The following is a 23,525-nucleotide window of genomic DNA, read 5'->3' as shown; positions in this document are numbered from 1 at the left end:
TTATATTTCATTTATTAGCTCTTCATGGAAGAAATCTTGAACTCAGGCTTTTAAAGAATAAACCATCATTCCACCTCCAATATTTTATACTTTTGAAATCCTCTACTTTTCAGTAGTTTGTGTTAATTAAGATCTATTGTGTATGTATTCAAACATGTTAGAATCAAAGTTTGTATTGCTGTTTGGGACTCGTTCTTTTGAAAACTTATTTTAATAGTGTACCATATACACATGTATGAAAGACCTATGAATTATAAACAAGAATATTTGTTGCAGAAAAATATTAAGATTAAGTGTTGCTCAAAACCATCCTTTCTTTACCTCTCAAATGTATTTACCCAATCATTGTTCAGCATAATTAATTAATCAATGATCAAAATAACTTTTGTACTTTGTATATTTTCATATTTATATCTGCCTTTCAGAGTGCCTCATGTTACCATAGCAACAGACATAATATGCGGATTTCCCACAGAGAGTGATAAGGTAACTATCTGTCCTCATGTGAACTACAATTCTTAAATTAATGGCAATGATCCAGAACAAGGGTATTAAACTTTGGTGCATTTAGTGAAAAAAGTAATGCTGATAATGATAATTACCAATACTACAGTGAGATATGCAAAATGTATAGAACATGTTAGGCCAGTTGCCATTATTTTCCATTCACATTGAATTTGCCCTGCAAAATGTTACTCTGCCAAAGATGGAGCTACATTTCAATTTTCATTGAAATCTAAAGTAATGTTTGATTCTCAGATAAAAAGTGTGGGGTTTGCATCCTAAGGTCTTCTGTCCTTTACAGGTGCGTTTCATTATGCAAGTTCAACTATTTTAGAATGAATTGCTTGAATTAAGCTTTTATAAAATTCTTAAATTCACAAAGTTGGTTATAAATCTGTGGTCTAAAGCCTTGGCCAAAATTCACTAAGGTGTTTATGAATGGCTGAAGCCATTGTTAACGCAGATTTCATGCATTTATTACACTTAATTTAGTGCATGTATTGCGATTGGGTACGATGTTGATACGATATGCACTTTTGTCTCAGGGCGCCAAAATCACCCTTGACTTTGTTGCCAGTGTTTGAAAAATAAACTTAGCCCCCAGTTTTGAATTTATAAGTTTCCTACATTGTTTATGATCATTCAACGACCTTTTCTCAGTATATGCCAAAAAAAAATGTTATTAATGCATGGCAACCGCATAAACCATATTTCAAATTAATGATAGAAAAACACGTTTGTGAATTTCAGGCCATTTCAAAGTTCCATTGAGGGGTTCTTGTTCTTTGGGATTTTGATTTGTTCTAAAGCAGCGCAATATTTTTCTCCAAAATTATTAAAAGGGGGTATTGATAGAATTTTTTTATGATTGTAAAAGTAAAGTTTACGGTATGGTTAGGGTGAGGTTTTCATGTAGCTAATTGGTGGTGGAAGAAATGTTATGGGTTTCAATTGTTTCTTTTTTTTCAGGACTTTGAGGAAACTCTGAGTTTGATAGAGGAGTTTCGATTTCCCAGTGTGTTCATCAATCAGTACTTCCCTCGACCAGGTACACCAGCAGCCAAGTGGCCTCAAGTCCCTGCACAAGAGGTAATGGGTCACCTATTATGACATCACTGCCCATATTCTAAACATGGTGCGACCAAACATAGCAATGTTTGTTATTGCGTCCGCAGAATGTACCGTGAAATGGGTCAAAATATCTTGATAACCTCACTGGTAGTAAAACTTTGTCAGATATTTATGCTGATATGGTGTAACAAAGCTTAACAAGATGAGCTTTCATATGCTGTGTTTGTGGAATCCTATCTGCAATGGGTCAAAATAACTATCATAACATCAGTGATAGCAAAACTTGTTTAGACCTTGTTCAACAGACCTTAGCAACTTTTCTTATATTGTGTTTGAACTTTGAAGAATCTGCTGTGATATATTTGGTCAACATTGACAACATATCATGACATTTTTGTCTCACCTGCATAGCAGAGTGAGACTATAGGCGCCGCTTTTCCGACGGCGACGGCGGCGGCGGCGTCAACACCAAATCTTAACCTGAGGTTAAGTTTTTGAAATGACAGCATAACTTAGAAAGTATATGGACCTAGTTCATGAAACTTGGCCATAAGGTTAATCAAGTATTACTAAACATCCTGCCTGAGTTTCATGTCACATGACCAAGGTCAAAGGTCATTTAGGGTCAATGAACTTAGACCATGTTGGGGGAATCAACATCAAAATCTTAACCTAAGGTTAAGTTTTTGAAATGTCATCATAACTTAGAAAATATATGGACCTAGTTCATGAAACTTATACATAAGGTTAATCAAGTATCACTGAACATCCTGCATGAGTTTCACATCACATGACCAAGGTCAAAGGTCATTTAGGGTCAATGAACTTTGGCCGAATTGGGGGTATCTGTTGAATTACCATCATAACTTTGAAAGTTTATGGATCTGATTCATGAAACTTGGACATAATAGTAATCAAGTATTACTGAACATCCTGTGCAAGTTTCAGGTCACATGATCAAGGTCAAAGGTCATTTAGGGTCAATGAACTTTGGCCAAATTGGGGTATTTGTTGAATTACAGCCATAAATTTGAAAGTGTGTTGGTCTAGTTCATAAAACTTGGACATAATAGTAATCAAGTATCACTGAACATCCTGTGCGAGTTTCAGGTCACATGATCAAGGTCAAAGGTCATTTAGGGTCAATGAACTTTGGCCAAATTGGGGTATTCAGAGCTGCCAACCATTACGTTTTTGCCGTAATCATTACGTTTTTTCATTCAAATTACGGCATTATGGTTTTTCTTTTCAAATTACGTTTTTTGACAATTTTGATAATGTGTGTACATAATTGTATGTATGTGGAGTGCGTGTTGAGCCCGAGATGAGCCTGGTACTTGCGCGTGCGTAGTCGCCTGCCGGCCGGTTTTCCAACGCACTTTAATAATTTGATAGCGTGCACGTACATATACGTTAGTTGAATATGCGAGCGGCATGCACGGTACGAATCGCGATGTATAGCGACTGGTAAATACGTCTGTAAGGATGATGACGTCATCCAAGATGGCAACTTACGATGACAAACGAAAGGATCGAGGATGATTATGTTTTGATCATCATTTGAAAGGAAATAACAGTAACTGCGGTCTAAGGTACGATATTTCTGAATTTTATATATTTTATCTTAAATTTGCATGTAATTTCTTTCCTATAAAGTGATGTTTTATGTACAAAAAAACGATCCGAAAATCAGATTTCCGCCGAATGTTAGATCTAACGTTACTGCTAATACGTTGTCTTTACGCACGGGCCAACACCTTCAGGTGAGTGGAGCCAACGTTTGTTCTTGCAGTGCAGAGCGAGGAGTACGATGAATTGGGTAGGGTAATTCCCCAAATGTAGTAAGAGAAGAGTCCATTTGTAATGGAGGGGGATTTGGAGGTTTGAGGGAAATTATTATTCCATTTGCCAGGGCTCCACACTAACCCTTTTTTTCTACTGGTCCAACCTATTCATGTCAGACCAGTAGATACCCAGTTTTTCAATTTTTTACTGGTCCGAACCTAAAATCTACTGGTCCCAAAAAATAAAGAAAACATAAAAAAAAGGCGTGAGTTTATTTTGCTGTCCTTTCTTGTTACCCCCCCCCCCCAAAAAAAAAATGAAGGAATGAATGAATGAAAGACAAAAAGAAAGAAAGGAAGAAAGAATAAAAGAAAGGAAGGAAGGAAGAAAAAAAGCAAAGGTAAAGAAAGGATAGATGTGAAGGAAGGAAAAAAGAAAGAACTAAAGAAAGAAAGAAGGAAAGGAAGGAAAGAAAGAAAAAAAATAAGAAAGAAAGAACGAAAGAAAAAAAGGAAGGAAAGAAAGAAAGAAAGAAGAAAAAAAAAGAAGGAAAGAAATGATGCAAGCAATAAAGAAAGAAAAAATAAAAGACAGAAAGTAATGAAAAAAGAAAAAGAAAGAAGGAAAGAAGCAATAAAACAAGAAAGAAAGGGTAAAAGGAGAGATGGAAAGAAGGAAAAAAGAAAGAATAAAAGAAACGAAGGAAGAAAAAAGTAAAGAAAAAATGTGAAGGAAGGAAAAAAAAAACCAAAGAAGGAAAGGAAGGAAAGAAAGAACAAAAGAAAAAAAGAATGAAGGAAAGAAGGAAAGAAATGAAGCAAGCAATATAAAAAGAAAGAACAAAAGACAAAGTAATGAAAGAAAGAAGGAAAGAAGGAATAAAAAAAGAAAAAAAGGGTAAAAGGAGAGATGGAAAGAAGGAAAACAGAAAGAAAGGATTGAAAGAAGGAAGAAATCAAGAAAAGGGAAAATGATAGAAGGAAAAAGGAATGTTGGGAAGGAATAAAGAAGGAAGGAAGCAAGCAAGCAATATAAAAAATTAAAAAAAATGTAAAAGAATAAATGAAAGGAAGAACAAAAAAGAAAGACCAAACTTCAAAGAAAGAAAGGAAAGGAAGCAAGCAGTAAATAAAAGGAAGAAAGAAAAGGTAAAAGGATAGATGGAACAAAGGGGAAAAAGAAAGAACAAAAGACAAAGAAGAAAGGAAGGAATGAAAGAGAGAAAGGGCTGAAAGAAGGAATAAAAACAAGAAAGGGTAAAGAAAGGATGGATGGAATGAGGAAAGAAAGAAAGTAACAAAGAATGAAGGAAAGAAAGGGGAAAAGAAGGAAGGAAATGAAGAAAGAAAGAAGAGATAAATATAGGATGGATGGACTCAAGAATTAAAGAAAGAAGGAAATCAAAAAAGAAAGAAAAAGAAAGAGCATTAGAAATAGAGAAAAATATTAACAGGATAGAAAGAATGAAAGAACAAAAGACAAAGAAAAAGGGAAAATTAAAAAAGAAAGACAGTAAAAGAAGAGAGGGAAGAAACAAAGAAAGATTGAAAAGAAAGAAGGAAAGAAAGATTGAAAGAAAACAAAGGAAGAAAGCTAAAACTATCATCATAAATAAATTATCAGTTTCTTTTTGGCTCAATTAAAATACTAGTATACTAGTACTAGCTACGAAAGAAACCAAGTGTATCAACACACACACAAATGCATATGTGGGGCTATCATGTATTCAGACGATATCACTCGAAACCCGATCTCTTTGAACTAAAACAGAAGTGAAAATTTCTCCTTTTACTGCTTACAAATGACAGAGTTACCCCAATTTTGGCAAATTTTTAGGAAATATGGACATTATAAGAGCTTTTCATTAGTGTGAAATGTGAATTTTGACAGTTCTGTGAGAGATTTCTGCCAGAGGTTAGCCAAGCTTCGTTCGTGCAGCCAGTAGGAAATTTACCATGTGGGCTGTGTGGCTGGCTAGCCACGTGTACACTGTATGTTACCCTATCAAAAAATGCATGCGATTCATTCTGTGTGTGTTCTGTGTGTGAATGCCAGAATTTAACGGGAGGAAAATGGTTCGCAATTTGAGTCATGGAATATTTTTCATGTTTATGTTGGACTAGCGAATTTGACCATTTCTGAAAAAGTTACTGGCCCAACAATAGTTTTTATTACTGTTTATGTCGGACCCATAAATCTTGCTATTTTTGGAAAAATTACTGGCCCGACAATGATATTTTTTACTGGTCATGTCGGACCAGTAAATCTTGCTATTTCTGAAAATCTACTGGTCCGACAGTGATTTTTACCGGTCTGGGACCGTCGGACCGGCGCTAGTGTCGAGCCCTGCATTTGCAAAATTTTACAAAAATACTCATCATATAAATTAAAGATTGAATCATCAAAAGATATTTTTCATATACTTTAAAATTAATTGTAGTGATAAAGAAATGAAATTTTGAGGCTATTTTCTTGAATTGATTAATATAAATTCCCTTCGGATAATAACGGTACCGGTACTGTCTGGTTAATTTTCATCAACTCGTATCAAACAAATACGATGAATTCGGCTTTGAAAAGACCTGGAAAGCTCTTCATTGTCCCCTGAAGTAATAATTCTGGGTGATATTCAACATTTATTGATAGTTTCACATGATTTATACTAGAGAGATGTCCTACTGCCTTTGGAATTCATTAAAAAAGTCGGCACTTTAGCATTCAGTTTAGCAGGAATGGGAAGATTTCTTCCCCGGTTCTGGCGGCCTAGATGTCTGCTCTATAGTGCTGTCACTGCTGGGGATGATTGAGTGTGCGTGCAGTGTGATTGAGGCTGAGCTGTGCACATCGTGAAGTGATTTACGAGGGGACTTTTGTGGAATGATTTCAACTTCTTATCTATAGATCTATTTGAATTTTAGATAAGATTGATTTATGAATAATTTTTCTATATTTGTGGAATGTTACATGTACACTTCCATTTTATGACACTTTAATTTTAAAGGGTACTGTTTGGCAAAAACAATGTTACATGGGAAGAGAAGTCTGAATTGATGTCAACTTTTTTTTTTTTTTCTCTTAGTCTACAATTTGGTAGTTTTGTCAGGAAACTCAACATAAAACAATGAATTATTTTAGAAGTGGAAAGGAAGCCCCAGAAAAATGGAGCCCTAAAAATGTTCACCAGAACTGATTTTGGTGCCCCTGAAAGAATTTTTTCTCGACAGATCTTCACTTTGATAAGTGCCGGGGTAGGTTGCACTACAAAATGAAAGCCCTACTTGTCATTTTTAGAAAAATTTTCCTAGGTGCCCATTTGACTAGAATAAAAGTGGCCTTCATGGCCTTGATACCCCTTGAAATTTTGGGGCATCCAAGGCCACTTTGCCGGTTGCCCCAAGCTGAAAGTGCCCATTTAAAAATGGCCTTGCCCCTCTCAATTCTTCATTCAAGCCCTGCTACTGACTTAATTAAAGTTGGTAGATTATATCAAACGGCCCAAGACTAAGGGTCCAATTTGTAACACTCCGTTACTTAGCCCAGACTAGGCCTAGAGATTAACTTTTTTTTAATTGTTCACTGCATACATACTTTTTGCATTGGATGTATGTCGCATGTAGTTTTAAGGTTCGTTTTAACACATTCCTTTTTTTTGTTGGAAATTCCTTTTTTTTGCCATAATGATTCCTTTTTTTGCTTGCACAAGGTTGGCAGCTCTGGGTATTTGTTGAATTACAGCCATAAATTTGAAAGTGTGTTGGTCTAGTTCATAAAACTTGGACATAATAGTAATCAAGTATCACTGAACATCCTGTGCGAGTTTCAGGTCACATGATCAAGGTCAAAGGTCATGTAAGGTCAAAGAACTTTGGCCACGTTGGGGGTATTTGTTGAATTGCCATCATATCTCTATAAGTGTATTGGTCTAGTTCATAAAACGTGGAAATAAGAGTAACCAAGTATCACTGAACATCTTGTGCGAGTTATAGTAGTTTTCAAAATCAGCACTGCTGCTATATTGAATCGCGTGATGCAGGTGAGACGGCCAGAGGCATTCCACTTGTTAGGGTTAAGCAGGAAATTGGTTAGCTGCTTTATTATTTGCAGACAGACAGTCTGTCATTAGAAAACTTTGTTCTGAACACATAAAACACAAGGTGAGTTTAGTCACTGACAGGTTGTATGGTTGTGCCAACACAGTAAGTACTTAGTCTTGTCCACTGGTTTTTCAACACCGCATAGCCTTCCAAGACAGACACTTTTTCTGGTATTGAGATTGCAGTTCAATAATATGTCTCAAATTATTTGGGAAAGGTTGTTTTATATGTATCTACGAATTTGATGTCTACTTTAAGATATTGGAATCACCAACATTTTAGTTCCTTGACCCAAGACTGTCAGAATGCTATAGCTGCTTGGGTTAGTCCAGGGTACATACTTTTAGTCAAGTCTACCTAGATGTGGAGATCTCCCCTCCACCCCCCCCCCACACACACTTTGTGTGACAAGTCCAATTCACAAAAAGATTTTGCTGCAATGTTTCCTGACTTTTTATTCTTGTAATTGTCACTCATTTCTTAGACCAAAGTTTTAAGGCCTGTGTATGCAAGGCCAAATGTATGCAACACTGTGTAAGTGCACGTCAGACACAAACTTCTGTTTCCAGCTAAATGTCATTATTATTTTTAATTTCCATGACTTTTATATTTCTGGTTAGAATAGTTTTGCCAACAGTTTCTATTGAATAAATAAATAATATTCGAAAAGCAAAGAAATATATATCAAAATTATAAATCGGTGATATACAATGGGAATCCATTCTTGTAACATTGTTTTTCACAGCAGACATTCCATGAAGACCACAGAGAATTTCAGGCCCCACAATTATTATATTTTGACATTTATTTCTTGATTTTGAACGAAACAAAGTTTTTATTTCATTTATTAATGAGCATAATCACTGAAATTACACAATTTAACCCCCCCCCCCAAAAAAAAAATATATATATTTTTTTTTTTGTAAAATTATGATTCTGTAGGATATGCCATGACTACATGTTTCCGATTTTCCTGCGGTCTACAGCTGAGATCCTGAATAGGCAGTAAAATCAACGAAAATAACTTTGTCTAGTTAGGATTGAAGGCCTTGTGAATAATGATTGGATATCATTTGCTTTGTTATCATCAAAAGTAGATGTTGTACCTTTACAAAATAAACCATTTCAAATGTTGTCTTCACAGAAAAAGCGTCGGACAAAAGCTTTGACGACACTATTTAAGAGCTACCAGACATATGATGATAAGGTGGGTGAGAGGTTTGAAGTCCTCGTCACAGAAGTGTCACATGACAAGCAGTATCTGGTATCACATAACAAGTTCTATGACCAGGTTTGTGCATTCATTTTTATTTTTGTCTAATATCTAGGGTGTGTTTTATAGAGCATTTTAGAAATGAATCTCAATGCCTTTAAATAAAGCTCAAGGTCATCAAGTCCATTCTATTGTTTGAGAATTTTTATGATATTGGAGCTAATGCTAAGCATAAACTTTAATATCTGGGCCCCAATTCTTGCCATAGAATATTGTGTTTATTCGCCGAGATCCGGAAAAAATCCCTGTAATGCGCATTGCATTATGGGATAGCTTTTCGGTATTACAACTTCCTGTTCGGAAGTCCAATGCACTGTTTTGCAATTCAGATCAACAGTGCCGTCATCCACAACAACACATCGTCGCTTTCGCTCGGAAAGTTCGTGATCACAACCCTCTCTTTCACGATATAGTTTAACGGCCTTTTCTGCTCAAGTCTGCCCGACGCTTTCCATTGCACGGTATTCCTCTGTCAGTTAAGATTTTTTTAAGTTCCGAAACCGATTTTTTTCCATTTTGTGGTCGACGAAAAATTGAACTGAATGAATGCTGTAGTGTATATATTTAGCGTCTAGTCGAATACGATCATGATGTCAGGCCGGTCGCTAAATGCAAAATTTTAAGATATTCATTTTTTGTTTTATTTTTTAATAACCAAATAAAAACATAAATAAAAATTATTTTCACGTGAAATATATTTTTTATTTGATTTATAATTCAAATGGAATTAAAACTGACCAAATTAAATAAAAAGTATTATAATTTGTACATATTACGCTGATTGGCATCGATTTCAGCGTGGTGGAAATACCTACCGTACGTACCAACCACAGTACCAACTCAGTATCGCGAACCTCGCGCGAGCATGACTCTGAACCGGAAGTGGTGATGACGACCGGACGGAGTGAAAATTATCTCGTCTCGCGCATTATGAGATTTTTGTTCCTATTTGGGGTAGCGAGAATTCATGATAAGTTGCTTTAATAGCAACTCATGCTGGAATATCATCTTTCACTGGAAGAGCCAATCAAAAAGCAAAATTTTTACTGTTGGTATGGTAGTTGACATTCCAGCAACTTTTTTATAAAATGGGGCCCAGTCCTTACAATGAATTTTCATTATATAATTTTAATTTCCCCATAGATGAAATACTGTTTATATTGTTTATTCAGAGGGATTTCAATGTTACAATATTGTAAAGCATCCCTTGGTAGAACTTTATACGTCCAATACCTATTTAACCCGACCTGTTTATATGATATTCTTGACTGTATAATTTTGGTGTTCAGAAATTTGCTATATGTTTTCAAGATTGTAATCATTTGAAATGGAAATAAACAAAATGAAAGTTCAATATGCAACTGTGGTTGCTTATTTTTGCTGTAGGTACTGGTACCACACAACAAGGAATATCTTGGTAGGACATTAGAAGTGGAGATAGAGTCAGTTGGAAAGCATTTCTTGATGGGCAAGGTTCTTGAAGTAAGGCCTGCTAGAAAATTACCAATACTGCAAGCAGCATCAGTACACAGGATTTCAGCAAAGGTAGGTTCTTTAATTCTTGGTATTTTCATGGAAATGCTTATCTATTGTACAGATGAACAAGATTGGGAAATATGAATATTCTATTTAAATTGGATATCATGCTTAGATGTATCCATGTATAATGATGAATATTAAAAGTATAGAGAATAATGGATAGTTTTTGAAGAGCCCTTTTTTGTTTGTACATGTAAATAGATTATGCTTAGTAAATAAATAGAGAAATATCTCTAATTTTCTGTTGTGTGCTTTTATTTATGATGAAAAGAGTTTTGTCACATTATTTGTCATAAAATATTCTCTTCTGAGTTTTATTTTTACCAGTTTATTTCCATATTTTTTGTGTTATGATGCAGGAACAGTCTCTTGGGAAATCTTCATCAAGCATGAAATCACAATTGCCGTGGATATCAATAATCATGGCAGTTCTTGTAGCAGTTGTCTTCCTGGATGTGTGCAGGATAGCCTATCAACATGTCACAAGATAGCTTAAACTGGAATATCAAATACACTATAGAAATACCTTAGTGAGGCACCATCACTGTGGCAATTCTTACTCCAATTGCTGCAGAAGTTTACTGGGCACCATTCACAATGCCACAAGTACTCTACCAGTCACAGTGTCACAAGATAGCATGTGTGGATGTGGAACATCAATCATCGTAGATGCTTTTCCTGGATGTTGGGTCATCGTAACAAGCACCTTTACCCTGAATATTGGTCTTCATCTGATAAATGTGTTCTGCTGTCATCTTCCTTGGTTTGTGCAATGAGTGTTGAGGCAACACTGACAAAAGTCTATGCTGATGTTATCAATATGATCAAAGAATTAGATTGGGACTTTACAAATCATGCTCTCATGAAGTAAATCCTCATAGGTTTTACTTTCCATTCAGAGGACTTTACAGAGATGATTATCTTTGTTGGCATGATTGGTATACTATATTTATTCCCAGTGTGTAAACAAAACTACCTGAAAGTCTCATAGGAGATGGAAGTCACAAAATATCTACAAAAGCACCAAATAATTGAAGTTTGCCATTTAACATGGCTTGAGAGCATCCAGCGACCGACTCTGCAGCTACTACAGTGGTATGGGACACACAGAGACTATGCTTATTGGAAGAATTTTAACAGTAAAATGGTACGCTATTTCGACATGAAGTTGCTATTGCGGATATCTTGGATATAATATTCTGTTTCCCCATATATTCAGAGACAGGAATAATTAACCTGAAAGCTTAATCAACATCTGCTCATATTTATTTCCTATCTTTTTAGTCCATGTGCCCCTTACTGGGGGCCCGTTTCATAAAATATTACAATAACAATTTAAAGCCATTGAAAACCATCAATCTGATTGGTTTATACTAAACTTGTGGATTTGTTATCATAACAAGTCTTTATGAAACAGGACCATGATATACATGGACTTAAAATCTTCCTTTGTGTACCAAAGAATAAGAAGAGTTCACATCAATATTTCTTTGTTTTAATTTTAATTCAAAATCAAATGTGAGAAAATAGTTACACACATGTTTCCGATATCACCATCTCTCTTGCAAGGGAACTGTATTTTTACTTGCAATTTATAGAGGAAAGTTCTGGATCAATACTTGCCTTTGTCAGATTCAAGACTATTTTTTAATCACAGCTACAGTTTGAATAAATATTTTGCACTATACAAGTACTAAATAAATATTCAAATTCATGAGATACATAGATACCATTAATAAATAAATAAAGATACCTTTATATTATACACATGCGATATGCACTATTTATGAATTTAAAACTTAGCAATTATGATGTTATTGTTACTGATTGCATCCGTTGTTTAAGCATCAATCAGTAAATTTTAATGTGTACAAAAGCTTGTGCATTTGCACTTTGACAGTGGTAATATTGATGGTAATGCTTTATTAAAAATTCTTTTGCAGCCAGAAGTATGATTGCAGAATATTGTTGAAAGGATGAGCATACATTTACAATAATCAATTACATCATCAGAAATTTCCTGCTCACTTAAGAGAGTACTTGAATTTCTAAGGAAAGCGCTGACTGATCTCGCACATTGCATATCAAGGTTTATTTTAAGAGCATACCAGTATAAAAATTTTATCAACATAATAATTATTCCAAAAAGAACTTTAAACTCACAATTAATTAATCTGTTTTCTGTATCATGTGTTGCCTTTTACATAGAGAAGGGATATAGTAGCAATATGTTGTCCAGGGGACCGTTGCAGAAAGAGTTGCGTTTAAACGCAAGTCAAAAAATCAATCGCAAGTCCCAAATGCGCGCTGTTGATTGGTTGAAAATCAAATTGTGCATGATTTTTAGAGTTGCGATTGATTGCAACTCTTTCTGCAATGGGCCCCAGGTCTTATTGATAGAAGTGGCGACCTTTACATCATTATTTCTATTATCATTTACTATTCTTATTTTGGTAGTATTGTTATATAGGTAATAATGGGGAGTAATCCATTCAGATTTTAACATGTGGTTCGATGTTGTGATATTCAAAGCTAAGCATAGGCTTAATGCAGACCTGCCAACCAGTACATTTTAGCCGTATTTAGTATGTTTTTGCAACCAAAATTTTTTTTTTTTTTACAAAATCGTAATTTATTGAGAAAAATCATCTCTATATGTCTCTATTTCATAAAACGTACGCAAATATGGTTATTAGATCAATGTAATTTCAGGTAACTTTTTTTTTTTTTTTCAATCATTTTGTAAAAACCAGGGTGAGATATACACAAGTTTCAATGGGGTTTTTTTTTCATCTGCAAGAGCAGTGCGCATTTTAGCTTGCATGCAGCTTGAGCGCCGTGATGGGCGAGTGCGCCAAGCATTTTATTATGAAATACACTTTTGGGGGGAAAAATATTTATCTCACACAGTAAAAATACTGATTTTTTTTTGTCAAAATACTGATTTTGGGGGATAAGAATACTGAAAATGCAAAATACAACTTGGCAGCTCTGTTAATGAACTTACATCAGCCCAATTCGACATCTCATTGCTGTGATATTCTCTTTGGATAGTTAAATATACATGTATGTTTTAAAAACACTTATGCATTTATATTGTGTTGTCTTCATTTCTACCAACATGAGTTATTGTTTGAATACATCCTGAAAGGTGTGGGAAGGGGGTAATTTCATGTGCTGAAATCTACTGATTTTATAACGCCAGACTTGATTGGATAAGAAATATGATACTGCAAGGATACCTGTGATACTCTTTTATATTATATTCCCCACCCAACAATGATTTAGGGGATATAGGAATCAGAAAACCGTTTTATGGTTGGGAGAGAGAGAAGATCGATCGATCTGCAATGCATCCTCATTTTCAGGTGGATGCTCACAAGACTTTGCACACGCATTGGTCTTGGAGTGAAGACGCAAAAGTCTCATTTTCAGATATTCCATGGTAACAAAATATTGCAATGAATCAAGGAAAAATCCTGCAGAAGCAAATTTCTTCCTCAATTATTGCCCAATGCTCATGAAACACAGGTACTCTTTCAGGTACTACATTCATACATTGTCATGGTAACATCTTTTCATGGCAAAATTTGGGGGATCAACTAGTTACTCAGAGTTTACCCAGTACTTGTGAGACTTTGCTACACAAATTGTTCTTGGAGTGAATATATGCAAGACACGTTTTTAAAATCTGTCAGGTACTGCATGGTATTATGGCAGAGATGCCAGTATGAATATCTAAATAAAGGCCATTGCACACCTTACAACTTTTCCACGATCCGGATTTGGAGCAAATCGCATTTTGCTCATTTTATGAAAATATGAGTGAAAAGTATCTTTTTATTTGAGGTTCAAATTAACTGAAAGAATACTAATAAATTCTCTTGCAAGCACTTTGTAAACAGTCTGATTTATGATAATTTAGACGATTTCTACCCTTCTTTTAAAATTATACTTCCCAATGGTGGGAATTTTCATAAAAGAAGGAGGTGAAAAGCAAACTTTGGCTAAATTGAAGATGTTGCCCGGGATAAACCTACCTATTAATCAGTCCCTGGAAATGATATTCACCATTGATTGAGTAAAAAAAAATTCCCAACTTCAAAATTACTTTGCTTCATCTCTGATTTCAATGAAAGTAACTTTTATGGTTGTATTTATGATCAAAGAGACAGAGATGGGGAGTGTAGAGAGAGCTCAATTGGGTGAATGCACAGAATAGGGTTTGAGTCTTGGTCTGAGTGCATGTGATTGTTTTATCCCTGCACCCATTCATTGATAGCTGGCTGCAGGTTTGAGAATACTTGAATGCATCCAGATCTAGGCTGGGTTTACGTTCATATACATAGGTTGCACCTTTTCTTTGATATTTTAAGTTATTTTAACCGAGTGATAGATGTGTGGAACAGTCTCCCAGAAGATGCAGTTCCTGCTTGTTCAGTGATTGTATTTAAGAATAGACTGGATAAGCATTGGGAGAAGGTTGCCTATGATTTTGAGTGATTTTTTATTTTCATGTGTTTTTAATGGAATTTTTTGCTGTCTACGATACCCCTGCCAACACAAGTCGTGCATCTAATTTTGTCTGAAGGAGAGCAGCAATAGACATTCTACTTTGATCAATGAACAGGCTTAGTTCTACAATATTGTAGAGTAAACTAAAGTATATTTTGTTTATGTTCTTGTTATAATTGAATCATTTGTCTTTTTATACTAGTATTCATATTTTGTTAATTTGTAATTATAAAGCACATAGAGAACTATACTAGTTATATGCTTGATAAATATCCTCTATTATTATTATTATTCTATTATTATTATTATTGTTATCATCATCATTATTATAATATAGATTGAGGGGCCCAGGCACTGTCGTTTGAAGCTGCATAGACTTTCGAAATGGACCCTAAACAAGTATTGTTCATGGTTTCTTCTATCTGCATCAAATACTCTTTTCGTACATCCAGGGTTGAGAAGTATGCCCTTTTTTTGTGATGTTGGCATGTTTTATACCCTTCTCACATCTCTTACACCTCTTTTAAAGGGATGGTCCAGGCTGAAAATATTTATATCTACATAAATAGAGTAAAATTCACAGAGCAAAATGCTGAAAATTTCACCGAAATCGGATAACAAATAACTAAGTTATTGCATTTTAAAGTTTATCAATATTTTGTGAAAACAGTTGTATGCACATTGTCATGAATATTCATAAGGTGGGCTGATGATGTCACATCCCCACTTCCCTTTTTCTTATGTTATTACATGATATAATAAATGTTTCATTTTTATTATGTGTAAATGATGTTTCTCCATTATGACGAAATAAGTTGCGGCAATAACTAATTAATGTACTTAATCAGTTGTCAATCCAATTGTTTTAGTTCTTGGTAGAAATTTCTTTTGAATAAACCTAATTTCATATGATAAAATACAAAAGAACAAGAGGGGGTATGACATCATCAGCCCACCTAATGAATATTCATAAAGACATGCCTCGCTAGAACTCTTTCACCGGCATAATGCAAATTCTAAAAAAATTCAATAACTTCGTCACGTTATTTGTTATCTAATTTTTTATTTTTAGCATTTTGCTTTGTGGCCCAAAATTTGAAACCATACCCTTAAGGCCTTACGAAATTTAGGAACATGGGAGAACGGGTGGCCGTACGGCACAACGGGGGGGGGGGTATGGGGCAATTCCCCCCACCCCCCTGACATTTTGATAACTTACATTTTTTCCACTGAAAATTTTCACAAAAGTATACATGAAATCCTTCAATTTCATTTACAAAGAATATTTAAAAAAAAGCACCCCGATCGACAAGGTCTGTCAATTTGCTCTCTCTCTTTCCTGTTTTGTTTTTGTTTGTTTTTTTAAACAAAAAAATTCTGTGCATGACCATGGGTTGGTTAATGAAAAAGTGTGAAAGTGATGTGTTGGGAATCGCTCAAGGCAGAAAAGGATATGTGAGTGCCCCCCCCCCCCTCCGGTACCTCTGGGATTGTGGGGGTACTATTATATATATAGAAAAAATCAACTATTCATTCAGAGGTACTATATACCCAGTTGTTGTGTGTTCGGACAGGTTGTGTGTCCGAACGATCAATTTTAGAAAGTCATTTGGAAGAATTTACAAGTGAAGTTTCATCAATTTTTAGTACAAAATGTTAAGAAATATTATAGAGAACAAAATAGGAGATGATTAAAACTATTGAATTTATATTTTTAGTGTAATCAAAAGACAAAAAAGAAGGCTTCAAAAATATCAAGTGTCCGGACACCCGACCCCCCATCCTAAAGTAAATAAAAGGGAATGATGCAAAGACAGACTGGGCGTTGTGGCGTGCGCCTGTAATCCAAGCTGTGGGGAAGTTGAAAATTGATGCAGAGGTTCGAGCCCTGATCACGTCTTTCGGATGGTGACGTCCCTGTGACGTTAAAGGAGAATGAAACCCTTGAAACTAGCTGAATCCATATCAAAGAGAAAAATCAAAGAAACATATTGTTGAAAGTTTGAGGAAGATTGAATGAATAATAAGAAAGTTATGAGCATTTGAATATTGAGATCACTAGTGCCATGTAGATCCTCCCATCGGCAATGCGACCAAGATCTGTGATATCACACACGTACAACTCCCTCATTACTTTAGTACTTATTTCACTTATATTCTCACTTTTATAGAGTCTATCACAAGGTTAGGTGTTTTCTTTATGAGATGACAAGTACAGAGGTTTCACAACATTATATCATTGATGAATCGTTTGTCATATGATTAGAATGAGCAAAAAGAGATGTTTTGGGGTATATTTTCAGTGTCCGAATGGGAGAGTTGTACGTGTGTGACATCACAGATCTTGGTCGCATTGCCAATGGGAGGATCTCCATAGCATTAGTGATCTCGACATTCAAATGCTCATAACTCTTTTATTGCTAGTCCTATTTTACTCAAAGTTTTGTTGATCTTATTCTTGGATTTTTCTGCTTTCACAAAAGCTAACTTGCTCCAAGAGTTTCATTCTCCTTTAAAGGTCGGTCCCAGACGTAAATAATCATATCTGATTGATACGCGTCTGACAAAACTCAAATACACACACACACAGAAATCCCGGCCCGCTAAGATATGGAAACACAGTAACACATCACGACTACCAAATCCAGGCCGGACAGGATAAATTTCTTCAAGGGATGCCAGCCGAGTGCCAGTATGACATTTATGCCCAGGCGCTAGCCAAGACCCATTGTTCCCAATGGGTCCCCAATATCCCCCGGAATATCCCATTCCCCATTCTTTCATTCATTATGTCTATTCAAATCATCATCCCACTACGCTCGAATGCACGTATACATGTCACGTGACCTAAGCCAACAACAATATCCACCGACGCTATGACTCAACTCGACCCGTGGAATGCGAGTAACCTGAGCCAAAAATTTTCAAAGAAACATGTTATGTTAATGAATCAAGTACAAAATTACCGTGGATTACAAACAAAGCAGTCCAGCTGAGTGGTAAGTTGTGTAAATCATGTTTGTTAAACGTGTTTTCGCATCGTGCAAAGTTAGTGATTTTTTTTCAGTTAACCTGGTACCGTAACCTACTGTAACCTACCGTGTATTGTGACTGCAGTGAGCGGGTGCTGCATGTACTAGTACCGCCCAGCTGACGCCCCGGGCAAGCAAGGCGACTAACGTCGCCGTCGGACCGTGTGATGGGAGCTTCTTTTTCTATTAGATCTAGGCCTACATCCGGATCCCTCTACTAAAAGTAAAATTCAGTCTGTTCGATCTACTCACACTTGAAATTGATCCATCTTTTAAGTCTACCCCTTATTTTCCTGCTCTTCATTCTAGGGTCTAGATCTATTCTACTTCTAGACCACCCTGGCCCTGCCACTTTCAAAAAGATGAAAAAGTTTAATTTATATTTGTAAACAAAGCAACTTGCATGCATCAAATTCTTTTGAAAATCACAGATCTGCGCACCTAAAATTTGACGGAAAAATTAATTGAAAGTGAAACGATTCTTGGCAGGAGTTCCAGGCCATTCTGTGCTTTTGCCTTTGTTTGGAATTGGGGAGCGTTTCATGAAAGGACTTGTCGGATGTTTTATCCGACAAGTCCTGTTTTATCCGACAGTTACTATAGTAACAGTGCCTCTCAGCCAATCAAAATCAAGGAAAGATGTCAGATCTGACAACTTGTCGGACAAAAATATTGATGAAACGCCCCCAGTTTATCCGACAGTTACCATAGTAACAGTACCTCTCAGCCAATCAACATCAGAGAAAGATGTCAGATCTGACAACTTGTCGGATGAAAATGTTGATGAAACACTCCCCAGGGGGGCGTTTCATGAAAGGACTTGTCGGACGTTTTATCCGACAAGTCCCATTTTATCCGACAGCTACCATAGGAACAGTGCCTCTCAACCAATCAAAATCATGGAAAGATGTCAGATCTGACAACAGGTGGTTTCAAACCGCCTCGATCACAAGAATCCCCGTTAAATTACGAGAACTTTTTTAGGCTGAAAAATACCCATTAATTATTCCTGCATTCACACCGCCCTGAAACATACCCTTCGGGATAAGTTCCTGAAGTTACGAGCATGCGCAGTATGGTCTGATAAGCAGCAAGGCGCGAAATTCAAAATCACTAGCCCAGCAGCAACCCATGCACGGCGCCGCACCCAACGACACGCTGGGCTAAAAGTTCCCGTAATTTGCTTTCAGACCGCCAAAATACCCACGACCTTGGAAAAATCCCCGCGAAAGTTCTCGTAATTTCGCCAAGTACCTACTATTTATCGGGTATTTTCTTTCGGGGATATTACGCGTAGTTTGCTTTCACACCGCCAAAATACCTGGTATTTTCTGATCGGGGTAAATTTCCCGATCAGAGAATACCTGGAACTGGCGAACTTCGAGGCGGTCTGAAACCACCTAACTTGTCGGATGAAACGCTCCCCAGGGGAGCGTTTCATGAAAGGACTTGTCAGACGTTTTATCCGACAAGTCCCATTTTATCCGACAGTTACCATAGCAACAGCCAATCAAAATCCAGAAAAGTTGTCAGATCTGACAACTTGTCGGACAAAACATATTTTTTCAATGCTTTTAAATTGAATTTTTTTCTCTTGTTTGTTTCTTCTTTTTTTTTTTGGGGGGGGGGGGGTGGTTTGGAATATTTTTTTCTTCATATATTTGAATATGCTACCTACAAGTACAAATCAACATTTGTAATGAAATATTTATCAATAGACCAGTTCGTAGTTACTCATGGACAATTTTCGGTCAAATGACCTTTCATTTCTTTCATTATGATAGGCAGATTTCAAAGCAAAATATTACGTAAGCTTGCCTTACATAGCAGGATGAAGAAATTGAATAGACCAGGGGTGGTATTCTGAAAACGTTCTTATCTTTGTTCTTATCTTTTATCTTATCTCATTGAGATAAGAAGACGCTAAAATAATTGCAAATCGGTATTCTGAAAATCTTCTTAACGCGTTCTTATCTTTGTAAGGACTGCCTCCTTCTTATCTTGAACACGCCCATTTTTAGGATATTACCAATCAAAATGCGCTTTATATTGGCACTTTAACCAATAGAAGCGTCCCTTATGTCAAGAGAATATCATGGGCGCTGCGCGTACACTGTTTCTGGCGCATTGCGCGAAATAGGCAATTTATACGCAATGACTGATTATTATTTCGAGACGTAGACACGTGCATGAAATAAAGAAAGAAAGAAAAAAGTAAATAAAGCAGGTACGAATAAAGAATAAAATATGAAGAAAAGAAAGTAAGTAGGTAAGTAAGAAGCCATAAAAGTGTCAGAATGAAGCAGAAATAAAAAAAAACAATGAAAGGAACAAAGCAGAAAATAATGAAAGAAATAAAGAGTAAACGAAAGTAAACAAGAAAAAAAAAAACTTAAAAATAAAGAAAGAAAAAAGAATGAATAAAAGAAGGAAAAAGAAATAGATCGATTATCGATGATAAAGTGAGGAAGAAAAAATAAAGAAAGGAAAGAAACTTAAAGGAAAAAAGTAAAAGGACAAAATAAAAAGATTAATAAAGGATAATATGAAGTAATAAAGAACCGAGAAAGAAAAAAGATAGAAAAAACGAACGAAAGACAGTAAGAAAGAAAGAGAAAAAGGAATAAAAATGTAAAAATTGAAGGAAAAGAGAAAAAAAGGAAAATGAAACAAAAAAATAAGGATTAGAGAGAAAAAAATAAAGGAAAATTAAAGCAAAAATAAAGACTACAGAAAGATAAAAAGGAAAGAAAGGTAAAATCAAAGAAAGAAAAGGAACGAAAAGGAACAATAAAAAGTCAGGAAAAGTGAAGAATTAATATTTAAAAAAACGAAAACTATTAATGGAAAGAATAAAGAAAAAGATTTTTTAATTAATAGAAGAAAGACACAGAAAAGAAAGTAAAGAAAGAGAGTAAATAAAGAACGAACAAAAAAAGAATGAGCGAAATAAAGAATAAAATAAAAGAAAGAAAGTAAATAAGACACAAGAGTGTCAGGAAGCAGAAATAAACAAAATGAAAGAAAGAACAAATGAACCAACGAAAACAGAAAGAAGAACCCAAAATAAAAAGAAAAAAATAAAAGAAAGAAAAATAAAGGAAAATACAAATTAAGGGAAGGAAGAAAGTAAGAAAAAGCATATATAAAGACGAAAGAAAAAAATAAGGAAGAAATAAAAAGATTTAAAAAAATGAAGGTAGAAAGAAAAATGAAAAAAAAAGAAAAGGAAAGGACGAGAGAAAAGGGCAAAGAAAAAAACACAAAGGGAAAATAAAAAAGGAAGAAAGATGAAGAATAAATGAAACAAAACAAAAGAAAATTAAAGAAATTAAAAGATTTAAAAAAGAATAAAACAAAAGATATAAATGAAGAATGAAAGAAAGGAAGAATGACAGACACATAGAAAGGAAGAAAAAGAGAAAAGAAATAAAGAAAAAAGGGATAGAAAAAAGAGACTGGCAAAATAAAGGGTGGATGATAGAAAGGGTAGGAGGAATACTTGTGGGTACTTGTTACTACTCGTGACCATCGAGTTTGAGCAAGAAAGAACGCAGACATCGTGAGATGTGATAACCCTCTAGCTATCTTAAATATTATCATAAATATCGTGAAAGATAAGAAAGAGAAAAGATAAGAACGTTTTCAGAATACCACTTTTCTTCATTTTGTTCTTATCTTTTTAGCGCGCTTTTGTATTATATGCGCGAGTAATACATTTACGCGCTCAGCATAGGATGTTTAGCAAGATAAGGAAAAGATAAGAACAAAAGATAAGAAAAAGATAAGAACGTTTTCAGAATACCAATTTGAGATCGTGACGTAGATAAGAACAAAATTAAGATAAGAACGTTTTCAGAATACCGCCCCAGGTGACTAGAATAGCACACCAATGAACACTTTATGAAGGTATTTGTTGCATTCCTACTTTGAATGCATATCATAGCATGTTGCACAATGTACTTGGCAAACTGTGAAAACCAGTCGTTCGTGGACTCGTTGTTGTTTTTTGTGGATGTAAATGAAAACCACAATTCAAAAGAATATATGAATAATCAAGACATCAAAGTTGGTGCTTAACTCATTAGATTTTAAACCACCGTATCACTTTAGTACAAATGACCTTCCTCTGATCATGTGTAGAATCTTTTGATCATGCGCAGAAAGGAACTACGAACTGGCTTATTCTCATGAAACAGGGGGAAGCCTAATCTTATATCTGGAACCAACTTTTATACACAAAGTATGAATTTCTTGCACAACACAGAGTCAGAGTGTGTGGCAAGTCCATCTGTCTCACTATGCGTGTGTATGGCTGATCGGGATCTATCACATTCACATGTAAGGTTGTCATGGCAATCAGATGCTGTTGACATTGTCTAGTATCACCTCAGGTGAGCAATCATGTGTCATTGAACGGGTACATGAAAAACAATCACATGACCAAGCACTTGTGGAGGAAATGATAGAAATGTGTACAGGGGGCTAGATTGGAAGTAAAAGGATTTTGAAAGGACCACTGGGGACCAAATTGATCAGTGCAACTTTGAGTCAGGTCATTTGTTCAGAGAAGAAAAATAGATGCTTTCTATTAACTTCTTTCATGGAATTGCAAAGTAAGCTGCCAAAGTGCAATGCAGAATACCTTTTGATACACACTGTTGCACATTCCTCAGTCAGGAAAAGAATCCAAAAAAGAATAAATATTTGCACTACCCCCCTTGCCATCTATTGATTTTATCAACATGATCGCCATTCAATAAGTACTGCAAGGTCAGTAATCAAACTTCTCAATATGGGATAGGTTGGAGACTTGGAGTAAACTGAAGTAATGATTTATTTAGCTGCAGTGGTTGTTGATAATGAAATTGAACAAAAGGAAATAATAAATCATAGTTGTGTGTTTAGTGTGTAGAGTATTGAGTGATGAAATATTTCTTCCATGCTGATATTTTCATAGGTACAAGAAGAGGTTGAAAAATAAGGCTTTATTACTAAACATGCTATGCTCCTGTTTCATGCAACACTAAGTGGGCAACTTTTAACTACTACTTTGTTGTAGTGACAAATATTTTCATGGATTTGACCATATTAAAAGATTTATCCATAAAAGTTACTTACTTTGCATTCCAATCTGCGTTCAACTTTATGTTGTTGGCTTACGTCTTGATACATCCTGGTTAAACAGGATGTTGACATTTCTATGAGCTCCACAAATCCTAGACCCTGGGCATCCTGTACCCTTATTTAATCCAAGTGAACCACCTTTGTTCTTCAAGCTTAATCCCTTTACCCATATTTGAAATCTGAGGTGTGAATAGGCAAATTGAATTAGACTGATGAAAGGTTCACAGCTCCTTTGTATATCTTGTCAATACCTTCATGTACAAAAAGTACCTTGCTTTTTTTTTTTTTTTTTTTTTGCTTTGCCTCTAAACAATTGGTGTGAAATACATGTAGGAATTAAGTTTGAAGAGGATGAGGGTTGAATTGATTGTTGAAATCAGGAATGCCATAGCCTTTGCCCCATGCCCAGTTATTAGGCCAGCACTTGAATACATAACAGCTTGGGAGAAGGGGTAGATGACCCATGCCCTGCTGGTCAGGGGTGTAATTCTTAGGCATATGGAGACAGCGTGTGAGCATGGATGGTGTGAGTTAGATATGAAATGGATTATGGAAGCTTCTGTAGTAACTTCTACAAGTTTGGAT

The 23,525-nt window shown here is 35.4% G+C and overlaps 2 protein-coding genes across 7 annotated transcripts in view; both read left to right on the top strand.

Moving 5' to 3' along the window:
* The window catches only part of LOC129264745 (threonylcarbamoyladenosine tRNA methylthiotransferase-like), a 28,575-nt gene extending 15,227 nt beyond the window's left edge, over positions 1-13,348 (top strand). For all 5 annotated transcript variants that reach the window (XM_064102210.1, XM_064102212.1, XM_064102214.1 and 2 more), the window contains exons 9-13: positions 426-486; positions 1,474-1,593; positions 8,599-8,745; positions 10,114-10,272; positions 10,626-13,348. In XM_064102210.1, coding sequence (XP_063958280.1) covers positions 426-486; positions 1,474-1,593; positions 8,599-8,745; positions 10,114-10,272; positions 10,626-10,757 — 619 coding nt within the window. In that variant the 3' untranslated portion in view covers positions 10,758-13,348. The remainder of the gene's footprint in view (positions 1-425; positions 487-1,473; positions 1,594-8,598; positions 8,746-10,113; positions 10,273-10,625) is intronic.
* Positions 13,349-17,365: 4,017 nt separating this feature from the next.
* Positions 17,366-23,525, top strand: part of LOC129265392 (ninein-like protein) — a 31,801-nt gene continuing 25,641 nt past the window's right edge. Inside the window, exon 1 of one of the 2 annotated variants that reach the window (XM_064102204.1) lies at positions 17,366-17,780. The gene's annotated coding sequence lies outside the window, so the exon portion shown is untranslated. The remainder of the gene's footprint in view (positions 17,781-23,525) is intronic. The other variant, XM_064102205.1, reaches the window with a different exon arrangement.

The sequence above is a fragment of the Lytechinus pictus genome, chromosome 7 (genome assembly GCF_037042905.1).
Source record: "Lytechinus pictus isolate F3 Inbred chromosome 7, Lp3.0, whole genome shotgun sequence".
NCBI classification, from domain to species: Eukaryota; Metazoa; Echinodermata; class Echinoidea; order Temnopleuroida; family Toxopneustidae; genus Lytechinus; species Lytechinus pictus.
Note: the sequence above shows the minus strand (reverse complement) of the source record. Positions and strands in the feature narration are given on the sequence as shown.